General features: G+C 49.2%; 1 protein-coding gene across 2 annotated transcripts in view; it reads right to left on the bottom strand.

Moving 5' to 3' along the window:
• Positions 1-20843, bottom strand: part of LOC112393356 (CMP-N-acetylneuraminate-beta-galactosamide-alpha-2,3-sialyltransferase 2) — a 24473-nt gene extending 3630 nt beyond the window's left edge. Inside the window, exons 1-6 of one of the 2 annotated variants that reach the window (XR_003001893.1) lie at positions 19457-20843; positions 16919-17112; positions 13573-13752; positions 11935-11980; positions 11525-11644; positions 10113-10673 (exon numbers count right to left, since the gene is read on the bottom strand). Coding sequence is in view for 1 of the 2 variants with exons in the window: in XM_024735554.1 (XP_024591322.1) it covers positions 10500-10673; positions 11525-11644; positions 11935-11980; positions 13573-13752; positions 16919-17112; positions 19457-19795 (1053 nt within the window). In the remaining variant the exon portion in view is untranslated. Of the gene's footprint in view, positions 1-8308; positions 10674-11524; positions 11645-11934; positions 11981-13572; positions 13753-16918; positions 17113-19456 lie in introns of those variants that run through there. The other variant, XM_024735554.1, reaches the window with a different exon arrangement.

Here is a 20843-nt window from a genome sequence, read left to right as displayed (position 1 = left end):
CTAAGCCCGTGACCGAGCCTGTGGTCTAGAGCCCGCGAGCCACAACTACTGATCCTGCGCGCCTAGAGCCCGTGTTCTGCAACAAGAGAAGCCACCGCAATGAGAAACCTGCTCACCGCAACCGAGAGTAGCACCCCCCTGGCTGCAACTAGAGAAAGCCCGCACGCAGCAACGAAGACCCAATGCAGCCAAAAATAAATAAAAAATTTTAAAAAAGCAAACCCACCTGTGGATTGTGGGGAGAGAAGAAACTGAATGCAAAGAAAGACGCAAACAATAGAGGGAAGGTTGGGAGGGGCAAGATAGGGGTATGGGATTAAGAGATACAAACTACTAAGTATAACATAAATAAGCAGCCAGGATATATCGTACAGCACAGGGAAATACAGCCATTATTTTTTAATAACTTTAAATGGAGCATGATCTATAAAAACAATGAATCACTGTGTTGTACACCTGAAACTAATATTGTAAATCAACTATACTTCAAAAAAAAAAGGTACCAAATTCACCCCAGATAACATTTATTTTATGGAATGGCCTCATAAAAGGCTTACAGTGTGTTTGGATGCTCAAAGAGAAAGTGAAATGATTACATTTCACTGAAAAGAGCAAGAAACTATGAAGTAAATTTGGACAAGAGCAGCGGTGTGCTGAAACTCACACAAGCTGGCTGGTAAATCACTGGCAGATTGAAACTGGCTGTGCTGGGAATATTTATACCACAGAAACCAGCAACACTATAAATCAGGGGTTTTAGTTTGTTTTCAGAGGCAGTTTACCAGCATACCATTGGTAGATTAGAAATTTTGGAAATGAGAAAGTCATTGAAATAAACTCAGTAAATGGGAATCCTAGATTTTAAATCCTAATTATACTCTCATTTTAAGGACAAAAATAACACAACCGAATTTCAGTAGAGAAAGAGAAAGCGAAATGATTACATTTACAGTAAAACTATTTCTTGCTCCCATAAGCTCTAAACTGGATGTTCCTGATTGGTTGGCTCTTCTGGACACTTTCCCCTGACTCTTTCCATTGAAAAGAGTGGGGTTTTTTTTTTTTTTTTTTAACAGAATTGATTTTTTTAGAACAGTTTTAAGTGTATAGAAAGAAAAGGCAAAGTTACCTCATAGCAAAAGAAGGATTGAACTCAGATCCTTCTGAATGCAGAAACCATATGTTCTTTCTACTTCACCAAGCCTTCTCCCTGGAGAGAAGCCATGTTGCCAGAAAGAGCCTGTATTATTCTCAGCAGAAACAGTTGTTAGATGAAAGGTGTTGTTTCTATATTCTCGGGGAGCAGGCTGGTCCTGATACCCACAGTTCGGCAAGTGTAAGGGGAGGGGCCATCTTGCATTTTTGTGCGTTAGTTGTCACACAGACAAACTCACCGCAGAAGCTGTGATTTTTCTGGAAGCATAGTGAGAAGGAGCATTGATTCCTAATTCACTCAGAAAGGAATAATTTGATTTTTTAAAGGGTTTCAGGATTTCACCCTTCCCCTCACCAAGCCAGGAATGTTTTCCTACTTTGCCAAATATGTAACAGGCAGCAGTTCCTCGCCTGCTGAATGGCAGCCCTCAGCCGTTCACTCCTCTGATGGGTAAAATATTTAATCGCTTCCTGCCCTTCCTCTAGCATCCAGCCAGAGTGCCAGCCAAGTGTGTATCCACCACCCCTTGTCAGGCCATAAATCGTAATGTTTCTCTCCAAAAAGCCCTCTGTGTTCAGACTGTATTACTGCTCACTCAAACATGGTGCCTCTCCCAGAGGAACACACATCCCTGCTAGACTGAGGCATGGACATGGGACTTCTTTGACATCAAGGAAATGTGAACTTCTTGACAGAAGCATTCAGAGCCAGCCTGTGGCTCACCAGACACTCTTTTCCTGGCCCTGAAACAACAGATCCACCACAGACGGCACTCCTTTCTGTCTGGGTCCCTGAGTGACCATGATGAGCACAGCCCGTGATGGAAAAGTGGCTTGAGTGAGAAACAAACTTTGTTGTTTTAAGCCACTGCGAGTTTGAAGGGTGTTTGTTACTGTAGCACGACCCAGCTTATCCTGACCACCCTCCCTGCCTTGGAACGGCTAGTTCCCTGTCCAGTCACCCTAAGGTCAATCCAGATCATAGATATGCTCCATCTAGGTACACAAAATTCCCAAGCAGCTTCTTGATCCACTTAATACAGAGGAGAGAAAAATTTTCCAATTCCCAATTACTTGAAAAGCCTCCATCATGACAGAGAGGGGTTAAATAAACAACCACAAGAAATCAGCTCTGTGGAGACAGACGAAAACAGACGAAGAAAAAGATGTCTGCTAGTATGTGATTAGACACCACACTTACCTAATTTTCCTCTCCAAGAGCTCACTGAATTTATCGGGAAGGAAAGAAAAAGGTATAAACTCACATGGACAAATAAAATGGAAGCAGTTACATTGGAAGAGGGAATTTAACAAAATGTTTGGAACACACAGAAAAATGAATGAAAAAGCTCCAATTTTTAGTAATACAGGGAACTATATAGAGCATGAAAAAAATTCCAATCCAAAAACTAGCTACAAAGCTGATAATATTCTGTTTGAATATATCAAAGAACTACTACTTTTAGGGTTTTATTTTTAACATTTAGCTCTGATTCACTTGGCATTTTGGTGAATGGTTTAGGCTATGGATCTAATTTTATCTTTTTCCAGATGGTTATCTAGTTATCCCAATAAGATTTATTTAAATATCCATCTTTTCCTAAGTGATTTGAGAGGCCATCTCTATTATAAACCAAATTTCCATGTGGACTTGGGTCTAGGTAATCAGACTAATGAAAGAGAATTGAGTATCCAGAAACACTCAAGTGAATATGGAATGTCAGGGCGGTGGTCACCTTCAGGGGAAGGAAGGGGGCTGTGCTTGGCAAGGAAGATGGAACAGGGAGGCCTCTGGGGTGCTTGCACAACCCGAGTGGTGGCTACATGAGTGTTCATCTTAAAATAATTCATTAAGGAACCGCCATACTGTTTTTCATAGTGGCTGCATCAATTTCAATTTCCCCCAACAGGGCACAAGGGTTCCCTTTGTTCCACATCTTCACCAGCGCTTGTTATCTCTTGTCGTTCTGATAACAGCTGCTCTAACAGGAGTGTGGTGATATCTCATTATGGCTTTGATTTGCATTTCCCTGATGATTAATGATGTTGCATATCTTTTCATGTACCTGCTGACCATCTGTATATCTTCATTGGAGAAATGTCTATTCATATCTGCCCATTTTTTAATCAGATTGGGGTTTTTGCTATTGAGTTATGTGAGTTCTTTATATATTTTGGTTTCAGGTTTTACATTTAAGTCTAATCCATTTGGAGTTAATTTTTTTGAGTGGTGTGAGATAGGGGGTCCAGTTTCATTCTTTTGCATGTGCATACAGAACTACCATATGATCCAACAATTCCACTTCTGGGTACACATCCAAAAGAATAAAATCACTGTCTTGAAGAGACATCTGCACCCCCATGTTCACTGCAGCATTATTTACAATAGCCAAGACATGGAAATAATCTAAATGTCCATCAACAGATAAATGAATAAAGAAAATGTCATGCATATATACACAATGGAATATTATTCAGCCATAAAAAAGGAAATCCTGCCTTTTGCAACAACATGGATGGACATTGAGGGCATTATGCTAACTGAAATAAGTCAGATGGAGAAAGACAAATACTGTATGGTCTCACTTTTACATGGAACCTAAAAAAACTAAATTCACAGAAACAGAGAGCAGACTGGTGCTTGCCAGGGTGGGGGAACGGGTTAAGGTGGTCCAAAGGTATAAACTTCTAGTTACAAGATAAATAAGCTCTGGGGATGTAATGTACAGCGTGGTAATTATAGTTAACAATATTTTACTGTATGTTTGAAAGTTGCTAAGAAAGTAGATTTTGAAAGTTCTCATCACACACACAAATATTTTAACTATATGATGTGATGTGTTAACTAATCTTATTGTGGTAATCATTTTGCAATATACACACACATAAAATCACTATACCTTACATACATATATAACTTGCTATGTCAATTGTATCTCAATAAAGCTGGAAAAATAAAATTCTAGCTTTTCCAGTTCTTCCATATAACATGTTCAATTACCTCTTTTTTCTTCAGTCCATTTTGATATCCAAATGGCAGTGGAAATTGCTTTTCCTTTACCACAGGAATTATATAATTCTATCTATTTATAATCTATAATCTATATGTATTATATAGTATTCCATCTTTGCTTTATGAAATAAATGTCCATTATGGAGCTTTTAAAAAATAATAATTCATGAAGCTATATATTTTTGTACATTTATTCTTATGCTCTTTTCTGTTTATGCATTATATCCCACAACAAAAATAGTTTTAAAAAATTAATTTAAAAATGTATTAGTCAGGGGCTTCCCTGGTGGCACAGTGGTTGAGAGTCCGCCTGCCGATGCATGGGACACGGGTTTGTGCCCCGGTCCGGGAGGATCCCGCATGCCGCGGAGCTGCTGGGCCCATGAGCCATGGCCGCTGGGCCTGCACGTCCGGCGCCTGTGCTCCGCAACGGGAGAGGCCACGGAAGTGAGAGGCCCGCGTACCACAAAACAAAACAAAACAAACAAACAAAAAATGTATTAGTTGGGGGGCTTCCCTGGTGGCGCAGTGGTTGAGAATCCACCTGCCAGTGCAGGGGACACAGGTTCAATACCTGGTCCGGGAAGATCCCACATGCCGCGGAGCAACTAAGCCCGTGCGCTACAACTACTGAGCCTGTGCTCTAGAGCCCGTGAGCCACAACTACTGAGCCTGCGAGCCGCAACTACTGAAGCCCGCACGCCAAGAGCCCATGCTCCGCAATGAGAAGCCACCGCAATGAGAAGCCCACGCACTGCAACGAACAGTTGCCCCCACTCACAGCAACTAGAGAGAAACCATGCGCAGCAGCGAAGACCCAACACAGCCAAAAATAAATAAATAAATTTATATTAAAAAAATGTATTAATCGGGACTTCCCTGGTGGCTCAGTGGTTAAGAATCCACCTGCCAATGCAGGGTACACGGGTTTGATCCCTGGTCCGGGAAGATTCCACATGTGGTGGACCAACTAAGCCCGTGCGTCACAACTACTAAGCCTGTGTTCTAGAGCCCGTGAGCCACAACTACTGAGCCTGCACTCTAGAGCCCGCATGCTGCAACTACTGAGCCCACATGTCGCAACTACTGAAGCCCACACGCTCTAGAGCCCATGCTCTGCAACAAGAAGCCACTGCAATGAGAAGGCTGTGCACTGCAACGAAGAGTAGCGCCCACTTGCCACAACTAGAGAATGCCCGCGCGCAGCAACGAAGACCCAATGCAGCCAAAAAACAAAAATTTTAAAAATCCGTCATTTCAAAACAATGTCTTTTAAAAAAAAAAAGTATTAGTCATGTACCCCTATGCTTCAGAGCAGCACTATTTACAATAGCCAAGACCTGGAAACAACCTAAATATCCATCGACAGATGAATGGATAAAGAAGATGTGGTACATATATACAGTGGAATATTACTTAGCCATGCAAAAGAATGAAATAATGCCATTTGCAGCAACATGGATGCAACTAGAGATTATCATATTAAGTGAAGTAAATCAGAAAGAGCAAGACATATACTGTATGGTATCACTTATATGTGGAATCTACAATGTGACACAAATGAACATATCTACGAAACAGAAACAGACTCATAGACGTAGAGAACAGACTTGTGGTTGCCAAGGAGGAGGTGGGGTGGGAGAAAGGACGGATTGGGAGTTTGGGATTAGCAGATACAAACTATTATATGTATAGAATGGATAAACAACAAGGTCCTACTGTATAGTACAGGGACTATATTCAATATCCTGTGATAAATCGTAATGGAAAAGAATATGAACAAGAATATATAGGTAGGGCTTCCCTGGTGGCGCAGTGGTTGAGAAGCCACCTGCCAATACAGGGGACACAGGTTTGAGCCCTGGTCTGGGAAGATCCCGCATGCCGCAGAGCAACTAAGCCCGTGTGCCACAACTACTGAGCCCACATGCCTAGAGCCCACGCTCCGCAACAAGAAGCCCGCACACCGCAATGAAGAGTAGCCCTCGCTCACTGCAACTAGAGAAAGCCCACGCACAGCAACAAAGACCCAAAAGCAGCCAAAAAAGAAAAAATTTAATTAAAAAAAGAATATATATGTATAACTGAATCACTTTGCTGTATAGCAGAAATTAACACAATATTGTAAATCAACTATACTTCAATAAAATTTTTTTTTAATGTAGTAGTGATTGGGGCACCATCTTTAAAGAATTCTGGTGGCTGTTATGTGAGGGTCAGAAAAGAATGGATCTCAGCCTGACAAAGACGAGCAAGCCGTGCCTCCCTACGTGACACAAGGAGGCACATTTACCACAACAACCCCGTTTGTCAATTAGAGTTCTGACCTATAAGCATTTGGGACAACAGTTAATTGACCATTAAGGTCCCCAGAAGTAAAACAGATGCTGGGCAGCCCTCTAAGGTACTGCTTGATGTGTATGGGAAGGAACATTCTAGGAGTGCCAAGAAGAAACCTGAGTCACAATGATGGGAATTTTTGGCTTCTTACCCAGTTCCCAGACCTAATCAGGTCACACACCTGGAGCCTTTTTCAAGGCGATCTCAGGGTCCTTTGAGGAACTATTCTCTGATGTAGCAGGTATGTCGTGTGGCTCTTCCCCCAAGCTTTTCCCGAGGAACCTATTTCCTGGAGTGACAGTGCACTGGGGAAAGGGAAATACCCAGACCATCAGGAGTTATCAGACACTGGCTCTGAGACCCAAACGCCAATGCAGTCCACCTTATTATGAGAGTTGGAGCTTACTATGGCTAATGATAGATGGAGCTCTGGTCCAAGTCCATTTAATGGTGGGTCCAATGAGACCACAGACCCATTTTAAGGTAATTTCCTTAGTTCCAAAAGGAAAGAGAGATATTTACTACCTGGCAAAATCACCATATTGGCAACCAGACCCGTGGAGGGAAGGTGATTATGATGGGATAGGCCTAATAGAAGTCCCTGGAACTATCTCCAACATGGTAAGTCAAACTCAATACCACATTCCAGCAGGATTTGCAGAGATTGGTGCTGCCATCCAAATTGAGTTATGGAAGGGTGGGTGACTTCTTCCTCGTTTCATTCACTCACCATCTGAATCATGGAGAATGATAGTAGTTTATTGCAAAGGTAAACAAGTGGCAATGCTAACCTGTGGTTCCAGATGTGGTATCTTTGCTGAATCAAAACAACACAGTCCTTGGCCAACATTAAAAAAAAAAAAAGACACATGATTTGGTGAGACTCCTGATTCCGGAGGTAACAGGTACAACATCTGGAGTGCTGGTCCCACAAAGTGTGGTGACCCACAACCCATAAGACTGGGGCCCAGATAAGAAACAATTCTCGGAAGCCCAGGCTATGTGTACGTCATCCGGACGCTGGACCTTATCACTCAGCCAACCAAATGCTATTGGAGAGTGTCTGTGGCAAAGAGAGATGTCATATGGAGCCTATGGCAACTCGAAATAAGAGAATTACAGCCCAGAGTCCTAGGGTTTTAGAAAAAGACCTATGCCCTCCTCCACCAAAAAGTATTCTCCATTTGAAAAGCAACTCTAGGCTTGCTCTTGAGCATTGACAGAAACTGGATTGCAGGACACCAAGTGACTACAGACTCTAAGACAGTTCCATCGTTGAGGCTCACATTATCTGATCCACCAGACTATAAAATTGTACATTCAGTGGCATTCCATTGCATGATGGAGGTAGGCTTGAGTGGGTCCAGACAGCCCAGTTAACAGCACAGGCAGTTACCGCAGACCCCTGTGGCACCAGCTCCTATCATTGTGCCAATTCCCTGCCAACCCACACCTATGGCATCATGGGAAGTTCCACAGAACCTGGAAAAGGAGCGGGGAAAAGCCCCATCCTGGTGCCTGCTGGATCTGCATGCTGTGCTGGCGCCTTGCAGTGGACAGTGTCTGCCCTACTGATCGACTCAGGGGCCCTGAAGGACAGTGGTGAAGGCCACCCTCCCAGAAGGCATAGCTGGCAGTTGGGGGTTGGGAAGCCTCACGTATAAGGAAAGGGTGGGAGTCGTGCCCTCCCCTCTTCACATCCACCCACAACAGTCTTAGCCATTACGTGGTCACAACTTCCCACTGACAGATACACCTTCTTTTCACCAGCAAACACATTTCAGAACAAACAAACGACTATACAGTTTCTTTGCTCTTTTTAATTCAGAGAAAAAGGGAAGAAAATAAAACAACATTTGTTTAAATAATTGTTGTAGAAAAGATCTGGGCCGGATGCTGGGACCTACCTCTTCCAGAATGGGGATTTATTAATGTTTTAAACAAAACAAAATCCAAACAAAAGAAGAAAAAGGAACAGAAAAGAAATAAATTATTCTGCTCAATACTGTTTGGCATATTGCATTGTTTTTTCATCTTTTAAACACTCAAAAGAGCCGCTTCAGGAAGCACTGAGATGAGACTGGCAAGAATAACTGGTACCTTGACTCTCTAAAATGACAACAGGAGGTGGTGAGAGAGGCGTTCCACTAAAGGCTCCCCTAACCCACCCACATTCTTTACTCCTCCTACTTCTGGAACTGGGAAGGGACAGACTCAAGCTAAGTTCTCAATATATTAACTTTTAGGGGTGCCCACTGCCCTGCCCTAACCCTCTAATACACTCCCCTGCTGGCTACTGTTCCCCCAGCCAGCTGCAGGAACTACACCAATGGCCAGGAGGCTGCCGGGTGGTATCAACTCACCAAGAAAAAAGGGTGGTTTTTGTGTTCGTCACTGTTGGGAAGGGGGATCCTTTTAGTGGTTTGGAAGCTTCACAGAAGCCTTCACGCCTCCTACACTTCCCCAACCTTGAAAGGTGAGAACACCCTCAGCAGCTTCCTCTAGGGACTTAAGCTGGGTTCAGTCATGCAAGTAGCGTCCAGCTGTAACCTCTGGTTGTTAGCTTCGCAGCCCTTCTAGAGCTGGAAATGGATAGTGGGTTAGAGGGAAAAGGCAGCAGGTGAGCAAGGGGGAAGGGATGTGTGGGCAGGGGAGGAGACATGCAGGGGGCAAGTCTACTCCTCCCCAGCTATTTGCATGGCCAGCTTACTATTTGCAAAGAATCTGTTGGTCAGCCACCCCTAGTAACTTCAGGTTAGCTAAATCATGAGTCCAAAGCACCTCCAGCCTTCTTTCCCACGTGTTGCTCCCTTGCCCTAGAGCCAGACAAAGGGGGAAGGGCGGGGAGCAGCAGTGCCCCAATCACAGGGCAAGTTTTGATTTTTTTTTTTTCCCAGAGCAACAAGTAGGCTGGGGAGGAGGCCCAGGGCCTAGGGAGAGACACTTAAAAAAGGTTGTGGGCGAACAACAGGGGCAGAGGGTACACGTGAGTGTACCTTACATCTGATGTGACGGGGCTTCCTTGTTTCCTGCCCTACTCTTTCACCTGTGTTCCAGTTAAGCCCTAGGTGAATTCCGCCCCCAACAAGACGTGAAAACAATTCTAGTTTTCTGGTGAGACACTAAATGCCATGGTCAGAAAGGCCATTCCATAGGGTGGCCAAAGGCGGGAGGGGAGGAGGCAGGTGGAGGGGACCCCCGTACCCTCTGGATTCTCACCGCATTTCTTTGGTGGGTTTGCACTCACCCATCTGCGCCTGACCGATAAAGGAAATGTGAGGTCTAGTTCTCTCGGAGGTCCAGAGCGGTTTGGGAGGGCTCTAACTTTTCCCCTGGGGAAAAACGCGCTCCTTGGAAACCACCTGACCACCCGCCGACCTCCCAAAAGCCTCCGCGAACGCCCCTCCGCCAGGAGGGACCACCGGGAAGGGGAGGCCGGGCCGCTACTGTCCCGCACCTTCCCACCGTTTCCTCCCCCGCGCCCCCTGCGGGGTCAGGCCGGCCGGCGACTGAGCCGCCTCCGCCCAAGCCTGAAGAAAGTACTTCTCGGGGCCGGAACAAACTTCTTCTCCTTTGAAAGCGTGAAATATCGATAAAATCCTACCCAAAAGCATACGTGAGTGGGGATTGATCGGCCGCCGGCCCGCCTCCGAAGGCCATTGATTGGAGGAGACGGGCCCCAGCGCCGGAAGTTCTCCTTGAGTCGCATGATTGGCTGTGAGAAACAGAGGCTCCGGCCGTCGGCAGCGCTGATTGATGCTAGGCCCAGCCAGCGCCCAGAGTCTCGTGATTGGCGGAGGATAGCCGGCGCTCGCTAGACTGAAGCATGATTGGTCCAGACTGCGGCGGCGTCACTCCCGATTGCCTGCTGACGCCCAATAGAGCGCCGCGCCCGCGCTTAGGCCACCACCCCCGGGCTGACCCTGAGTCCCGGCTGGAGCGCTTGCCGGCGCTTCGCGGTAGGGCCGGAAGAGTCACGGCTGAGTCGGGCTCAGTTCCCTCGGTAGACCTCGATCTTGCTGGCCTTGGCCAGCATGTCGATGATGTGGGCCTCGAAGTCGGCGTCATGCACGCCCGTCTTCCGGAACTCGCCCGCGTACCGGTTATTCTCCCAGTAGTGGTGCCAGTTGCCCCGGCTGTCGGCCCCGAACCCGTACACGTTCACCTGCGGGGGAGGGCGGCGCGGGTCACCCCAAGTCGGGGACCAGGGAGCAGAGGGCGCGGAAGAGCCTCGGGTCGTGGTGCGGAAGGAGAGGGGAGCCGCGACGAGCCGACCCCAGCCAGAGGCCGGCAGCTCATCAATTTACAGCGCGCAGTTAGACCGGGGACACCCAGCCCTGACGCTAAGGACACAGTCCCAGAGGGAGACTGCTGCTCCCTTCCGGTTCTCCTTCCAACCACCCTCTGATTACATCAAGAACACCTCAGTTTGGGGCTAGTCTGTGACAGCTCTCCAACCCTTGCTAAATTTTTTTTTTTTAATGGAGTACTTTTATTGAAAGCTGGTCAAGTACCCAGTACCATACACTGAAGAGTTTACTGGCAAAAGTGGGTGTGCTGGGCATGAGCACTACCGTGTATGGCACAGTAGCTCCCCCTGCTAGAGAGATGGGCTCCTTGAATGACTAACCTCCATTTTTAACACAGAGTAGGCCTGGGGCCCACAGCTGTGGGAGACACCATCCTGCTGAAACTTAACTACTTAACTACGTCATTTCCATTCCATTTACGTTTATGCTTATTGTTTATGGCAAGTAATATCAATTATGGTAGTAGTATTCAATTTCCTTTTTAAATAAATTTAACGTTTCAATGAAATGATTTCAGATTTGGTAAAATCATGAAAGTAGTTAAGTCTGGGAAATGCAGATCTATACCTTACAACCTAGAAATTGGGGGAATGAAAGCCACTTTGTTTCTTCCTGCAAAAACACATTCCTCTTGAGGCACTGCTAAGCCCCAACAAGGGTGGACTCCCTCTTGTCTATGGGTCCCGCTATTTTATCAACTACCCACCTCATCACACACATGCAGAGCAAAGAAGAGTACCAGCATCCCCGTGGAAGGGTACCGCCCATGATGCTCTGTCCACCTGTCGTGGATGTACTTGAAGAAGGCTGGGTTGTAGATCTGGACCTGGGAGGAGAAGGTGTAATGAGCACGTGAGGGCTTCTGGGGGCCTGGAGGCTCAGGCCAGGCTCTGAGCAGCTTCTGCCAGTTCCTCCATGCTTGCCAGTGGACCTGTTCATCAGGGTTCTCTGGTTCCTGCAGCCTCTGTGTGGGGTCAGGCATACCAGCAGATGGGCACTCTGAAGCTTCTAGAAGGGTCTGGGGGGTATCTGAACCACAAGACCAGGCACAGCACAAGTCAGGTCTGCACTGTTTCCTCTGGGGTGGGGATGAAGAAGGGGGAGGAGGAAACTTACCTTTTCTTTGTCCACTCGAAGGAAGGACTTCACTGGGGCATAGGTGCTGAAAGCAGAAAGAAAAATAACACTGAGGTGGCTCCATGGACCCAGGGATGCCTTTTCTCCCACTGAGGCCCAAGTGATGCCAGCCTCACGACAGGCTCCCCTGCTTCCAGACTGCTGTCCCATAGCACATCACTGCAGTTCCTTGCTCAGAAACCTTCAGTGGCTCCCTGTGTCCTTCAAGATGAAATAAGGATGTTTTAGACAAGCACTGGGGCCTTCCATAACCCAGCCCCAACTTTTCTTCCCACAAGGCTCTGCTGTGATCATCTCACACCCACCATGTTTGTGCTCTTACCTCTGCCCACAATAGCCCTCTTGCTACTCTCCTCATATTTGGCACAAATCCCTCCTTCCCTATTAGTCAGCCATGGTGCCTGTAACCTACACTCCCATTTCTGAGTATTCATGGGACTTAAACTCTACAGCACTTATTTTAGCCCTTATGACTCCCAAACGTAAGATAAAGTCAGAAAACTGTAACTTATACTTCCGTGTTAAAAAAATACGTGGTGACAACAGGCAAAAGGTGGCAACAATCCAACTGTCCATTGACAGATGAATGGATAAACAAATCTAGTATATCCATACACTAGAATACTATGCAGCCTTTAAAAGGGATGAAATCCTGACACAGGCGACAACGTGAATGAACCCTGAAAACATTATGCTACTGAAATAAGCCAGACGCAAAAGGACAAACACTGTATGATTCCACTTGTATGAAGTACCTAGAATAGTCAAATCATAGAAACAGAAAGAAGAGTGGTTATCAGAGGCTGGCGGGAGGGGGGAATGGGGAGTTACTGTTTAGTGGGTACAGAGTTTTCATTTGAGATGATGAAAAAGTTCTGGAGATGGGCTGTGGTAAGGTTTGCACAGCCATGTGAATATACTTAATGCTAATGAACTGTGTGGTTAAAATAGTATATTTTGTTACACGCATACATTTTTACACACACACACAAACCTTGTTGAGACAGAGGGTAGATTAGTGGTTGCCTAGGGCTGGGGGGGAGGAGGGGTGGAGGGAGTGGGGGAGATGGCCAAGGGGTACAGGAATATCTTCAGGTTATCTTCATCTTTAGAACATTCATGTATTCTAAAATTAATTGTGGTGATGGTTACACAACTCTGTAGACATACTAAAAGCCCCTGAACTGTACATTTTCAATGTGTGAATTGTATGGTATGTGAATTATATCTCAATAAAGCTGTTAAAAAAAAAACTACTTGGTGAATTGAATTTCCTGAGGTTCCCAGCTGTGACTGGGCAACTGCCTCCAAAGAAAGTTCTCAGAAGGCAGAGATCCCACAGTAGGAGCTACCTCCTAGAAAGGAGACCTGGAAAGTGTCCTTCTCCACCTTTCTACCACCAGTGTGCTGGCTGCCACCATGCAGGGAGTGACCCAAGAGAAGCTGTGGCCTCAGCTAACCACCGTTTTGGGCCCTCCCTACCACTGCTTCTCTCCTCACCTGCCCCTCTTGGCCAAAATATTCAATTAAAGGAATTCTAAGATCCGTTCCCTGGACAACTCCTCCCAAGGTGGGCCTGTCACCCATATCCCACTTCCAGACAGCAGAGGAGCTCACAATCGGATCTGCCCCGTGGACAGGGCGCTGGCGATCCACAGCAGGTCCAGGGCTTTGAAGGGCACCAGCACGAAGCTGACGTTGGCGGGCAGGTTCTTGGCACTCTCGGGGTACATGAAATGGTGGGTGGTTCGGCTGCCGACATCCTGCTCAAAGCCCACGGTTGGCGCCTGATTCATCCTGCAGGGACAAGAGGGTGGCGTGAGAAGACACCACTGTGGAAACTGGTACAAGAGTTTTAGAGGACAGTTTGTTGCTGGCCATCAAACATGTAAATAGGTGTGCACTTATCCAGCAATTCCATTCTTAAAATTTATCCTATAAAAATGGTTGCATAAGTGTGCAAAGGATATCCACTGCAGTATTATTTACAATAGTGAAAAGGAAAACCAATCAAACAATAGAGAACTGGTTAATACATTTTGGTACATTCATGTAACAGGATAGCATGTAGTCATCAGAATGAACAAAGTAGATTTACATGTGCTGGTAAGAAATACGTCCAAGAGCTATTGAGTTTAAAAAACCAAGTGGCGTGAGGAATCTCACTTCTTTCCTTTTAACACATATCTTTTGAATACCTGTGCAGTCAGAGGAAATTACAACACAGAAAAGGAAAACTGAAAATTAGATAGTGTGATTCCATTTTTTGTGAAAGAAAAAAAAAAAGGATAGAAGGAGGGGGGAGAGAGAGAGAGAAGGGAAGGAAGAAAGGAAGCAATGAAGTAAGGAGGGAAGGGAGGAAGAATAAAAACTAACTTTTGTATAAGAATAGAAAAAAATCTGAAAGAGTATTAAAATTTTAACAATGGTTACTCTTAGGGAATGGGATAATTCACTTTTTTAAAAAAAATATGTTTTATTTTTAGCTGCATTTGAACCTGTGTCCCCTGCATCGGCAGGTGGACTCTCAACCACTGCGCCACCAGGGAAACCCCACATATTACTTTTATAATTTTTTTTTTTTTAAAAAAAGAAAAGACAGCCTTTCACCGCTTACAGCTCACCTGGCTGTTCTGTCCTCTTTCCTAGAAGACATGGAACCAAGACAAGAAGCTGAAGCACCCCTTTGGCCCCTGGGCAGATGGCTCAATTCTGCCCGTCCCAGCCACCCTGTCCCTGTGCTTTAAGTTCTTGTCTCCCTTTCTACTCCAAGGCCAAGAGGGATGCCCGCATTCTGACAGAGCCCACTCTCAGCTGTCCCGGGCTGACGTGCAATGTGGGGCTGTCTCTCCTCTGCTGTCTTAGAAGAACCTGGAACCCCAGAGCAATCTCCCCCCTGCCCATCCCCCAGGCTGTGACACATCGCACAGGCTCAGCAGCCATGGCTCACGGGCCCAGCCGCTCCGCGGCATGTGGGATCTTCCCAGACCGGGGCACGAACCCATGTCCCCTGCATTAGCAGGCAGACTCTCAATCACTGCGCCACCAGGGAAGCCCCAAAGCTCCCTTTTTTTGGTGAGCATCTTAAAAACAAGTGATCCAGCTTTAAACACAAACCTGTTGGCCTTTTCTGTTGTGACGCATTGTGAGAACATTCCTATCTTGTGTGGATCACAATTCAGAATCATACCACCTAGGTGTGTGACTGTAACCTTGGCCTCCACTGGGGACACAGGGATCTGGGAGAGAGGGAGCAAAGTCTCCTCCACATGCTCTCCCAGCTTTTTTACGCCCGTTCGAACGTTCCCTGTCCATAGAGTGGCCAGCACCCCCTAGCTGGGCCCTGTGTCACAGGGGTTCCCCTACTGGCTCCCTCCTGCCCATCTCCTATTGATGGCATGATGTGGTGACAGTGTGTCCGGGATGCCTGCCCCTCCCCCCCCTCCCCCCCACTGGTCGCTGTGCTGTACCTCATGCCTCTCTGGTTCCCTTCCCTTGAGGGACTGGAGGGTACTTTGGGCTGGGAAACCAGGAGTGGCCTGATTTGGAACTAGAGAGTGAGTCTGTGTTCTCAGCCACTTCAGTTCCAGTCTGCTTCAAGCAGAAGCCTAGAATCTTTCCTACAGCACCAACTGTGCTCTGGCCCCCAAACAGGGATTAAGATCCCGCCTCTCTTCTCCCAAATCCATTTTTTTAGAACTGCCAGTCTGCCTACCATCTGGGTACCCCTCTGGTGTCTTGGTCTTTAGGGTTCAGAAATACTGTCTCCTAGAGGGGATGAGAAGTATTTTTCCCATTCATTAATAACAGTTTGCTGGGACTGCTACAGCTCCACACACAGTATTGGTCCTATTGTCATCAAAGCCACAGTCTGGATCTGCCTCTGCCATGACAGCCCTGGGGTCTGTGAGGAACAGAGCAGGAACAGAGCAGTTGGAGAGGAAGCCTTAATGGGGATGGCGTTTCTCAGATGGTGGCTGTGGATGCCTGGATTTGGCCTAGCATCCCCCTCTCCCCCCACCCCCCAACCATTCTCAACATGAGAAAGGTTCTGCAAGGAATGTTAAAAGCCTCAGAGACATATTGCTGCCTTGGTGTTGCTATGGAGACAGCAACAGTTTCTAAGACAAAGCCCTTCCCCCCGCCTCCTGGGAAACCTGGTCTTTCTGCAGTGCTCATCCTAAGAGATGCTTAGTGAAAACTGGGCATTTTCAGTATCTTTACTCTTAGGGCTCTTCCTCCACCAAGGAGTGGGATGGAAGGATCCCTACTGTGGCATTTCCTGCTGCAAGTCTAGGGAGATAAGTCTGAAAACACGGAAGTTCAGAGGCAGAATGAGCAGCTCATGTCCGGGTGACAAATCTACCTCTAGTCCCTGCTCACGCTCGGGCTCCCTGCTCCTGTCTTCGTCTGGAATGAGTGCCCTCCCAGCCCTTCTCTGTTCCTCAACGCTGGGCACAGACGTCTGTAGAATGAATGAGCCCCTGCACAATCGAAATGCTATGAGGTAAAGGTTAAGGGATGGGAGCCCAAAGCAGGCACCGACAGCTCATTTTTCTGCCCAGGATGTCCATCCTCTGCGAGTCTGCCAGAGGCATCACCTGTGGCTATTAAGCAAGACACTATTTTGGGGCCCACACTCCTGGCCCAACTGCTAAAATGGACCAGGCAGGTAGGTGAAAGGGCCTCTGGGGGGAGTTTTCACAAGACATCAGCCAGGAGCCTAGTTTCAGCTCTTTGCAGAGGCACGCAGAGTTGGAAGCTGAGCGCGGGCCTCAAGCAAAGTTCAGAGTGACAGTTCTGCCTCCTAATCCACCCCGACAAACACAAGCGAGAGACTTGAGCCTCCGTCACAGCACCCCCAGCAGCTGGCCGCTCCTACGCGGCCGCACAAGGCCAAGGAGGCCAGGGCCCCCTCCTGGAGGCCGGTCCTGGGTCCAGCTTTGAGCTCCCTGGGACTTACCTCATGATGAAGTTGTGCCCGTCCACATCCGGCCCGTAGCCAGAGCCCCGCAGGTTGCCCGAGTTCCCCACCACAGCACAGCGCCGGCACTGGCGGGGGTCCCGGAAACGGTAGGGGTTCTCGCCTGGTACTATCTGGAACAGCTTCTCCAGCACCTCGTTGGTGTTGTGTGACTTGAACTGAGGCTGCAACATCTGGGGAGGGGAGGGGAGCGGAGGGGAGAAAGCAGGAGGGGTGTGATGGGGAGGGGACTCCCGCCTGCTCCCTCCCTGCCCTCACCCTCCAGTGTCCAACCGGCGCAGGCCTCCTCCCCGGGCTGTCAGGGGGCGGAAATCCTCCCTGAGCAGTAAGGACCTTGTTCAACAATAGCGGAGTCTCCCTACTGAGACCAGACCAGGGAGGGCCCTGCTTTCAGGAGTAGCTCTGCGGTACTGGTTGGGCTCGGGGGATCAAGGTGCTATTCAACACCTTCTCCAGGGGTCTGCAGGCCTGTGCCGCGAAGCAGAGAGGCCCCTGCTCTGCTGTCCTCTCGGGGCAGCTCTTAGTCTCATAGTCATTTTGAGGTGCAGTTAATGTGGAAAGCCCCGGGGAGCTTCAGGGGCTTATTCCCAAGCAGCCTGCAGGGGGCGCCCCTGGGACTCAGCCTGAAACTCCAGGCAAGATCCACAGGATATCCGGAGCCCTGAGCCCTGGGGAAAAGGCAAAGAGGTACAGATATTCTTTCAAAGTCAGAACAGCTGGAATGAAACCGGTCCCCTGCACCTCCCACCACCAGTGATGCAAGAGACCATGAAATGAGGCCAGGGCAGCACTTAAACGCCTATAGTGCCAGGCAGGTAACGTGCAGGAGTGAAGAGGCAGGTGGGGCCTACAGCCAACAGGAGCTCCCATCGAAAAGGGGTGGCTCCAACCAATTGTCGCCTTGTGGGATTGTCAGCCCAGAAGGACCAGATTTTCTGGTTTCTCAAGAGAAGCTGAAAAAACAGAGGTCCTAAATGATGGTAACTCATGCAAATAGTTTAAGAACACTGAGTGAGCTGGATTCGGCCCCTGGGCCACCATCTGTAAGGGCTTTAAAATGCTCTATGGTCCTAGCGGCAACGCTGCAGGTTTGTGGCTAAGCAGGAGCTGCTCAGGGGACAGAATGCATGGAGGGGATGGGTGGGCCTGCTTCTCTGCCTCTTCTCTGAGCATAGGAAGGGCCCCTGAGCACAAGAACATGAACTCAGTGTGGAGAAGCAGCTTAGCCCTGAGACAAGAATTTCTAAGTTCACAGCAAAAGAGGGTGGCTGTGGGGAGCAGCAGAGAGGTGGCTTCCGGGGCTTAAACAGCCCTGAGTTCCACCCCCGTGACAGGGGGCCTGGCCTGCCTCTCGGTCCACCCCTGCCCAGAGGCCTGTTCTGGCTCTTCGTGGCCACCACTGAGACCTATGACCAAGGCAAGCTCAGGGCACTCTCTGAACCTCTATCTTCCCTGTAAAATGAAGGGTGTGACTATGAGCAACGGGCAGGACCCTTCAAGGGCTCCAGGCTGTCATGCGAAGGGCGTGTGTGGCTCCTGGTGACTCCTGCTCTGTAGACTCCCCATCCTTAGGGACTCTGAGAGTCCGGGCTGGGAAGCAGGATCTCTGAGCTGCTCTGAGAAGCCTGATTGCAGGAGCTCATCCTCACAGCTGTCCTAACTGTGAGAAAAAGGGAGAGTCATCACCCTCCCCATTTGCCAGCTGGGGAGACCAGGGACCATGAGCTGCCTCCCAAGTCCCCCAGCAGGAAATGCCTGCAGCCTGCAGGTCCCCCCCGGGTCAAGTACTGACGCTGCTCCACCTCTGACATGTGTGGCAACCAGATGGCCCCGGCAAAGCCTAGGGAGTGACGCTCCAGAGATGACAGGGACAAGGTGAAAGGAGCTAAAGCAGCAGCAAGGTGACAGGATCCGGAGGAATGGGGAGGCTTGGGTACACCTGTCCCCCCATCCCCTCCCCTTCACCTCCCTTAGCCCCCAGAGGAGTTGCTGATGCTTTCCTATCCCAACCCAGAAGAAAGGCTTTTCCAGCAATTGGAAGGAACCAAGTGAGTGGCGTGGTGTTTCAAATTATTTTGAGCAAACATCTACAAATTAGGATACTGCCTGCATAGCAACAATCACTGGAGCTGAGCCGCTGCCTCCTTTATAAAGGGCAGGCCTTCTTCCTGTTGCCATGCTCACTTCTCACCATCTTCTCCCTGGGGAACCTGTTTCTCCTGTCTATTTCACCTCCCTGGCCCAGCAAGGCATCTCTGGTCTATGTTTGGCCTCTCCAGGCACTAGAAAATATTAGTTCTCTTTCTTTCCAGGCCAAAGCTCGCTCCCCCTTCACAATCTGTGATCCTAGGAGCTGGCTCTGGTCCAGTGAACCTCACACTTTGTCAAGGCTCTGGGGGCCAGAAGACAGACAGCCCCAATCCAAGAGGGGGCTCTAAGGGTGACTCCCAAATGGGGGGACAGATCCCCGGAGAGGAGGCAGCAAAGGGGAGGCAGGAAGGGCCACAGCTTTCTCACCATCCACCACCGCTGGACCTCTGGGGGCAGGTCCATGTTCTCTCGGGTCCAGACCGGGGAAATGTTGCTGTTGAAGTGGCTATCAAACCACTCAGAGGCGCCGGCGTCGCCCATGCAGCGGCGACAGGCACAGCTCTTGCCGGCGGGCCCCTCCTTGCTGAGGCGCTGAAGGCCGGTGTAGCCGGGCACCAGCTTCACCCGGTGGGTCCCGTCCAGGGTGCCCGAGTCCAGGTAGGGCAGGGTGGCCATGCTGTGGTGGGAGTAGGTGAACAGCAGTGACATGATGAACACCAGCAGGAAGGCCACGGAGAGGAACCACACCCGCAGGGAGCACTTCATGGTTCGGCGCCCCGGGGAGCTGGGGCCTCAGCCCGGCAGTCAGGCAGGTGTCACCGTGGCCACTCCTTTCCCAGCCCGCTGATGGGCCAGCCACAGCGTAGCCTGCTTGTTCTGGCACCACGCGCAAAGGGCATATGGGCAAGTGCCAGAGAGGGGACAGGGGCAGGTCCCACACCACGCCCTCCCTCAGGGTCAGGAGAAAGCACGTCGGCAACAGTGGCTCCCCTGTCCCTGAGCCGCCTGGCCCTGCTTATGGCTTCATTGGGTCTCTCCGTCACTAGCTGGGCCACAGAGGCTCTGCTTCTCCCAGAGCCTTGGCAAGGGAGAGGTCAGTCCATCCCAGCCCTCTAGTCCCTTGGGGTTGCTGGCTGCCAGCTGTGGGAGTCCTCCTCTTTGGCGGCTTGAAACGATCCAGTCTGGAGCATTCGGGGTCCTTGTGGCTCATGAGCAGATGCCGAGGTGGCCCCTCGTCCCCTGCAGCAGGGAAGCCCTTGAACCCCAACCATAGCAGAGAGCACGTGGGCTTCAGGCAGCCTGAATTTCATTTAAGAGTCTTCCCTCTCTCAGTTGGCCCTCAGGGCCCAACGCCTCTGCCAGGGGAGGAGAGGGAACCAAGCCCCAATCCAGAGAGAAGAAACCCACGAAGCTCCGTGGGTTCCAGAAAACTCTTCAGAGACCAAGATCCTCCTGGCGTTAGGTTCTGCCCTTCTACTTCCCATCCGAGGCGCCAGCCCCTTGCCCCGACGGTCGCAGCCCCAACTGCAGTTGTGTAGGGGTGGTCAAACTCCAGCTCCTGCTCTGAGGTCCTCTGGGGCCTGGGAACAGCCGCTTCTCAGCAGGGTGTTGCTTCGAACGCCATCAGGGTCAGCTGAGCAAGTGTGAGCCGAGCTCCAGGCCAGGGCCCAGGCCTCCGTCTTGGTGCTGCTGGCCCAGGCTTGGAGGCTGCTCTGCCCATCTCCGCTCCCCTGAGGCCTCTGTCCTGCCTTGAGCTAGCAGTAATCCCCTGGCAGGTTCCCCTCACTCATCAGGCGCCAGGCTGCCGCAGCAT

The sequence above is a fragment of the Neophocaena asiaeorientalis genome, unplaced genomic scaffold (assembly GCF_003031525.2).
Source record: "Neophocaena asiaeorientalis asiaeorientalis breed wild unplaced genomic scaffold, Neophocaena_asiaeorientalis_V1.1 scaffold40, whole genome shotgun sequence".
In the NCBI taxonomy this organism is placed as follows: domain Eukaryota; kingdom Metazoa; phylum Chordata; class Mammalia; order Artiodactyla; family Phocoenidae; genus Neophocaena; species Neophocaena asiaeorientalis.
The sequence above is the reverse complement of the archived record's forward strand: the minus strand, read 5'-3'. Positions and strand labels throughout refer to the sequence as shown.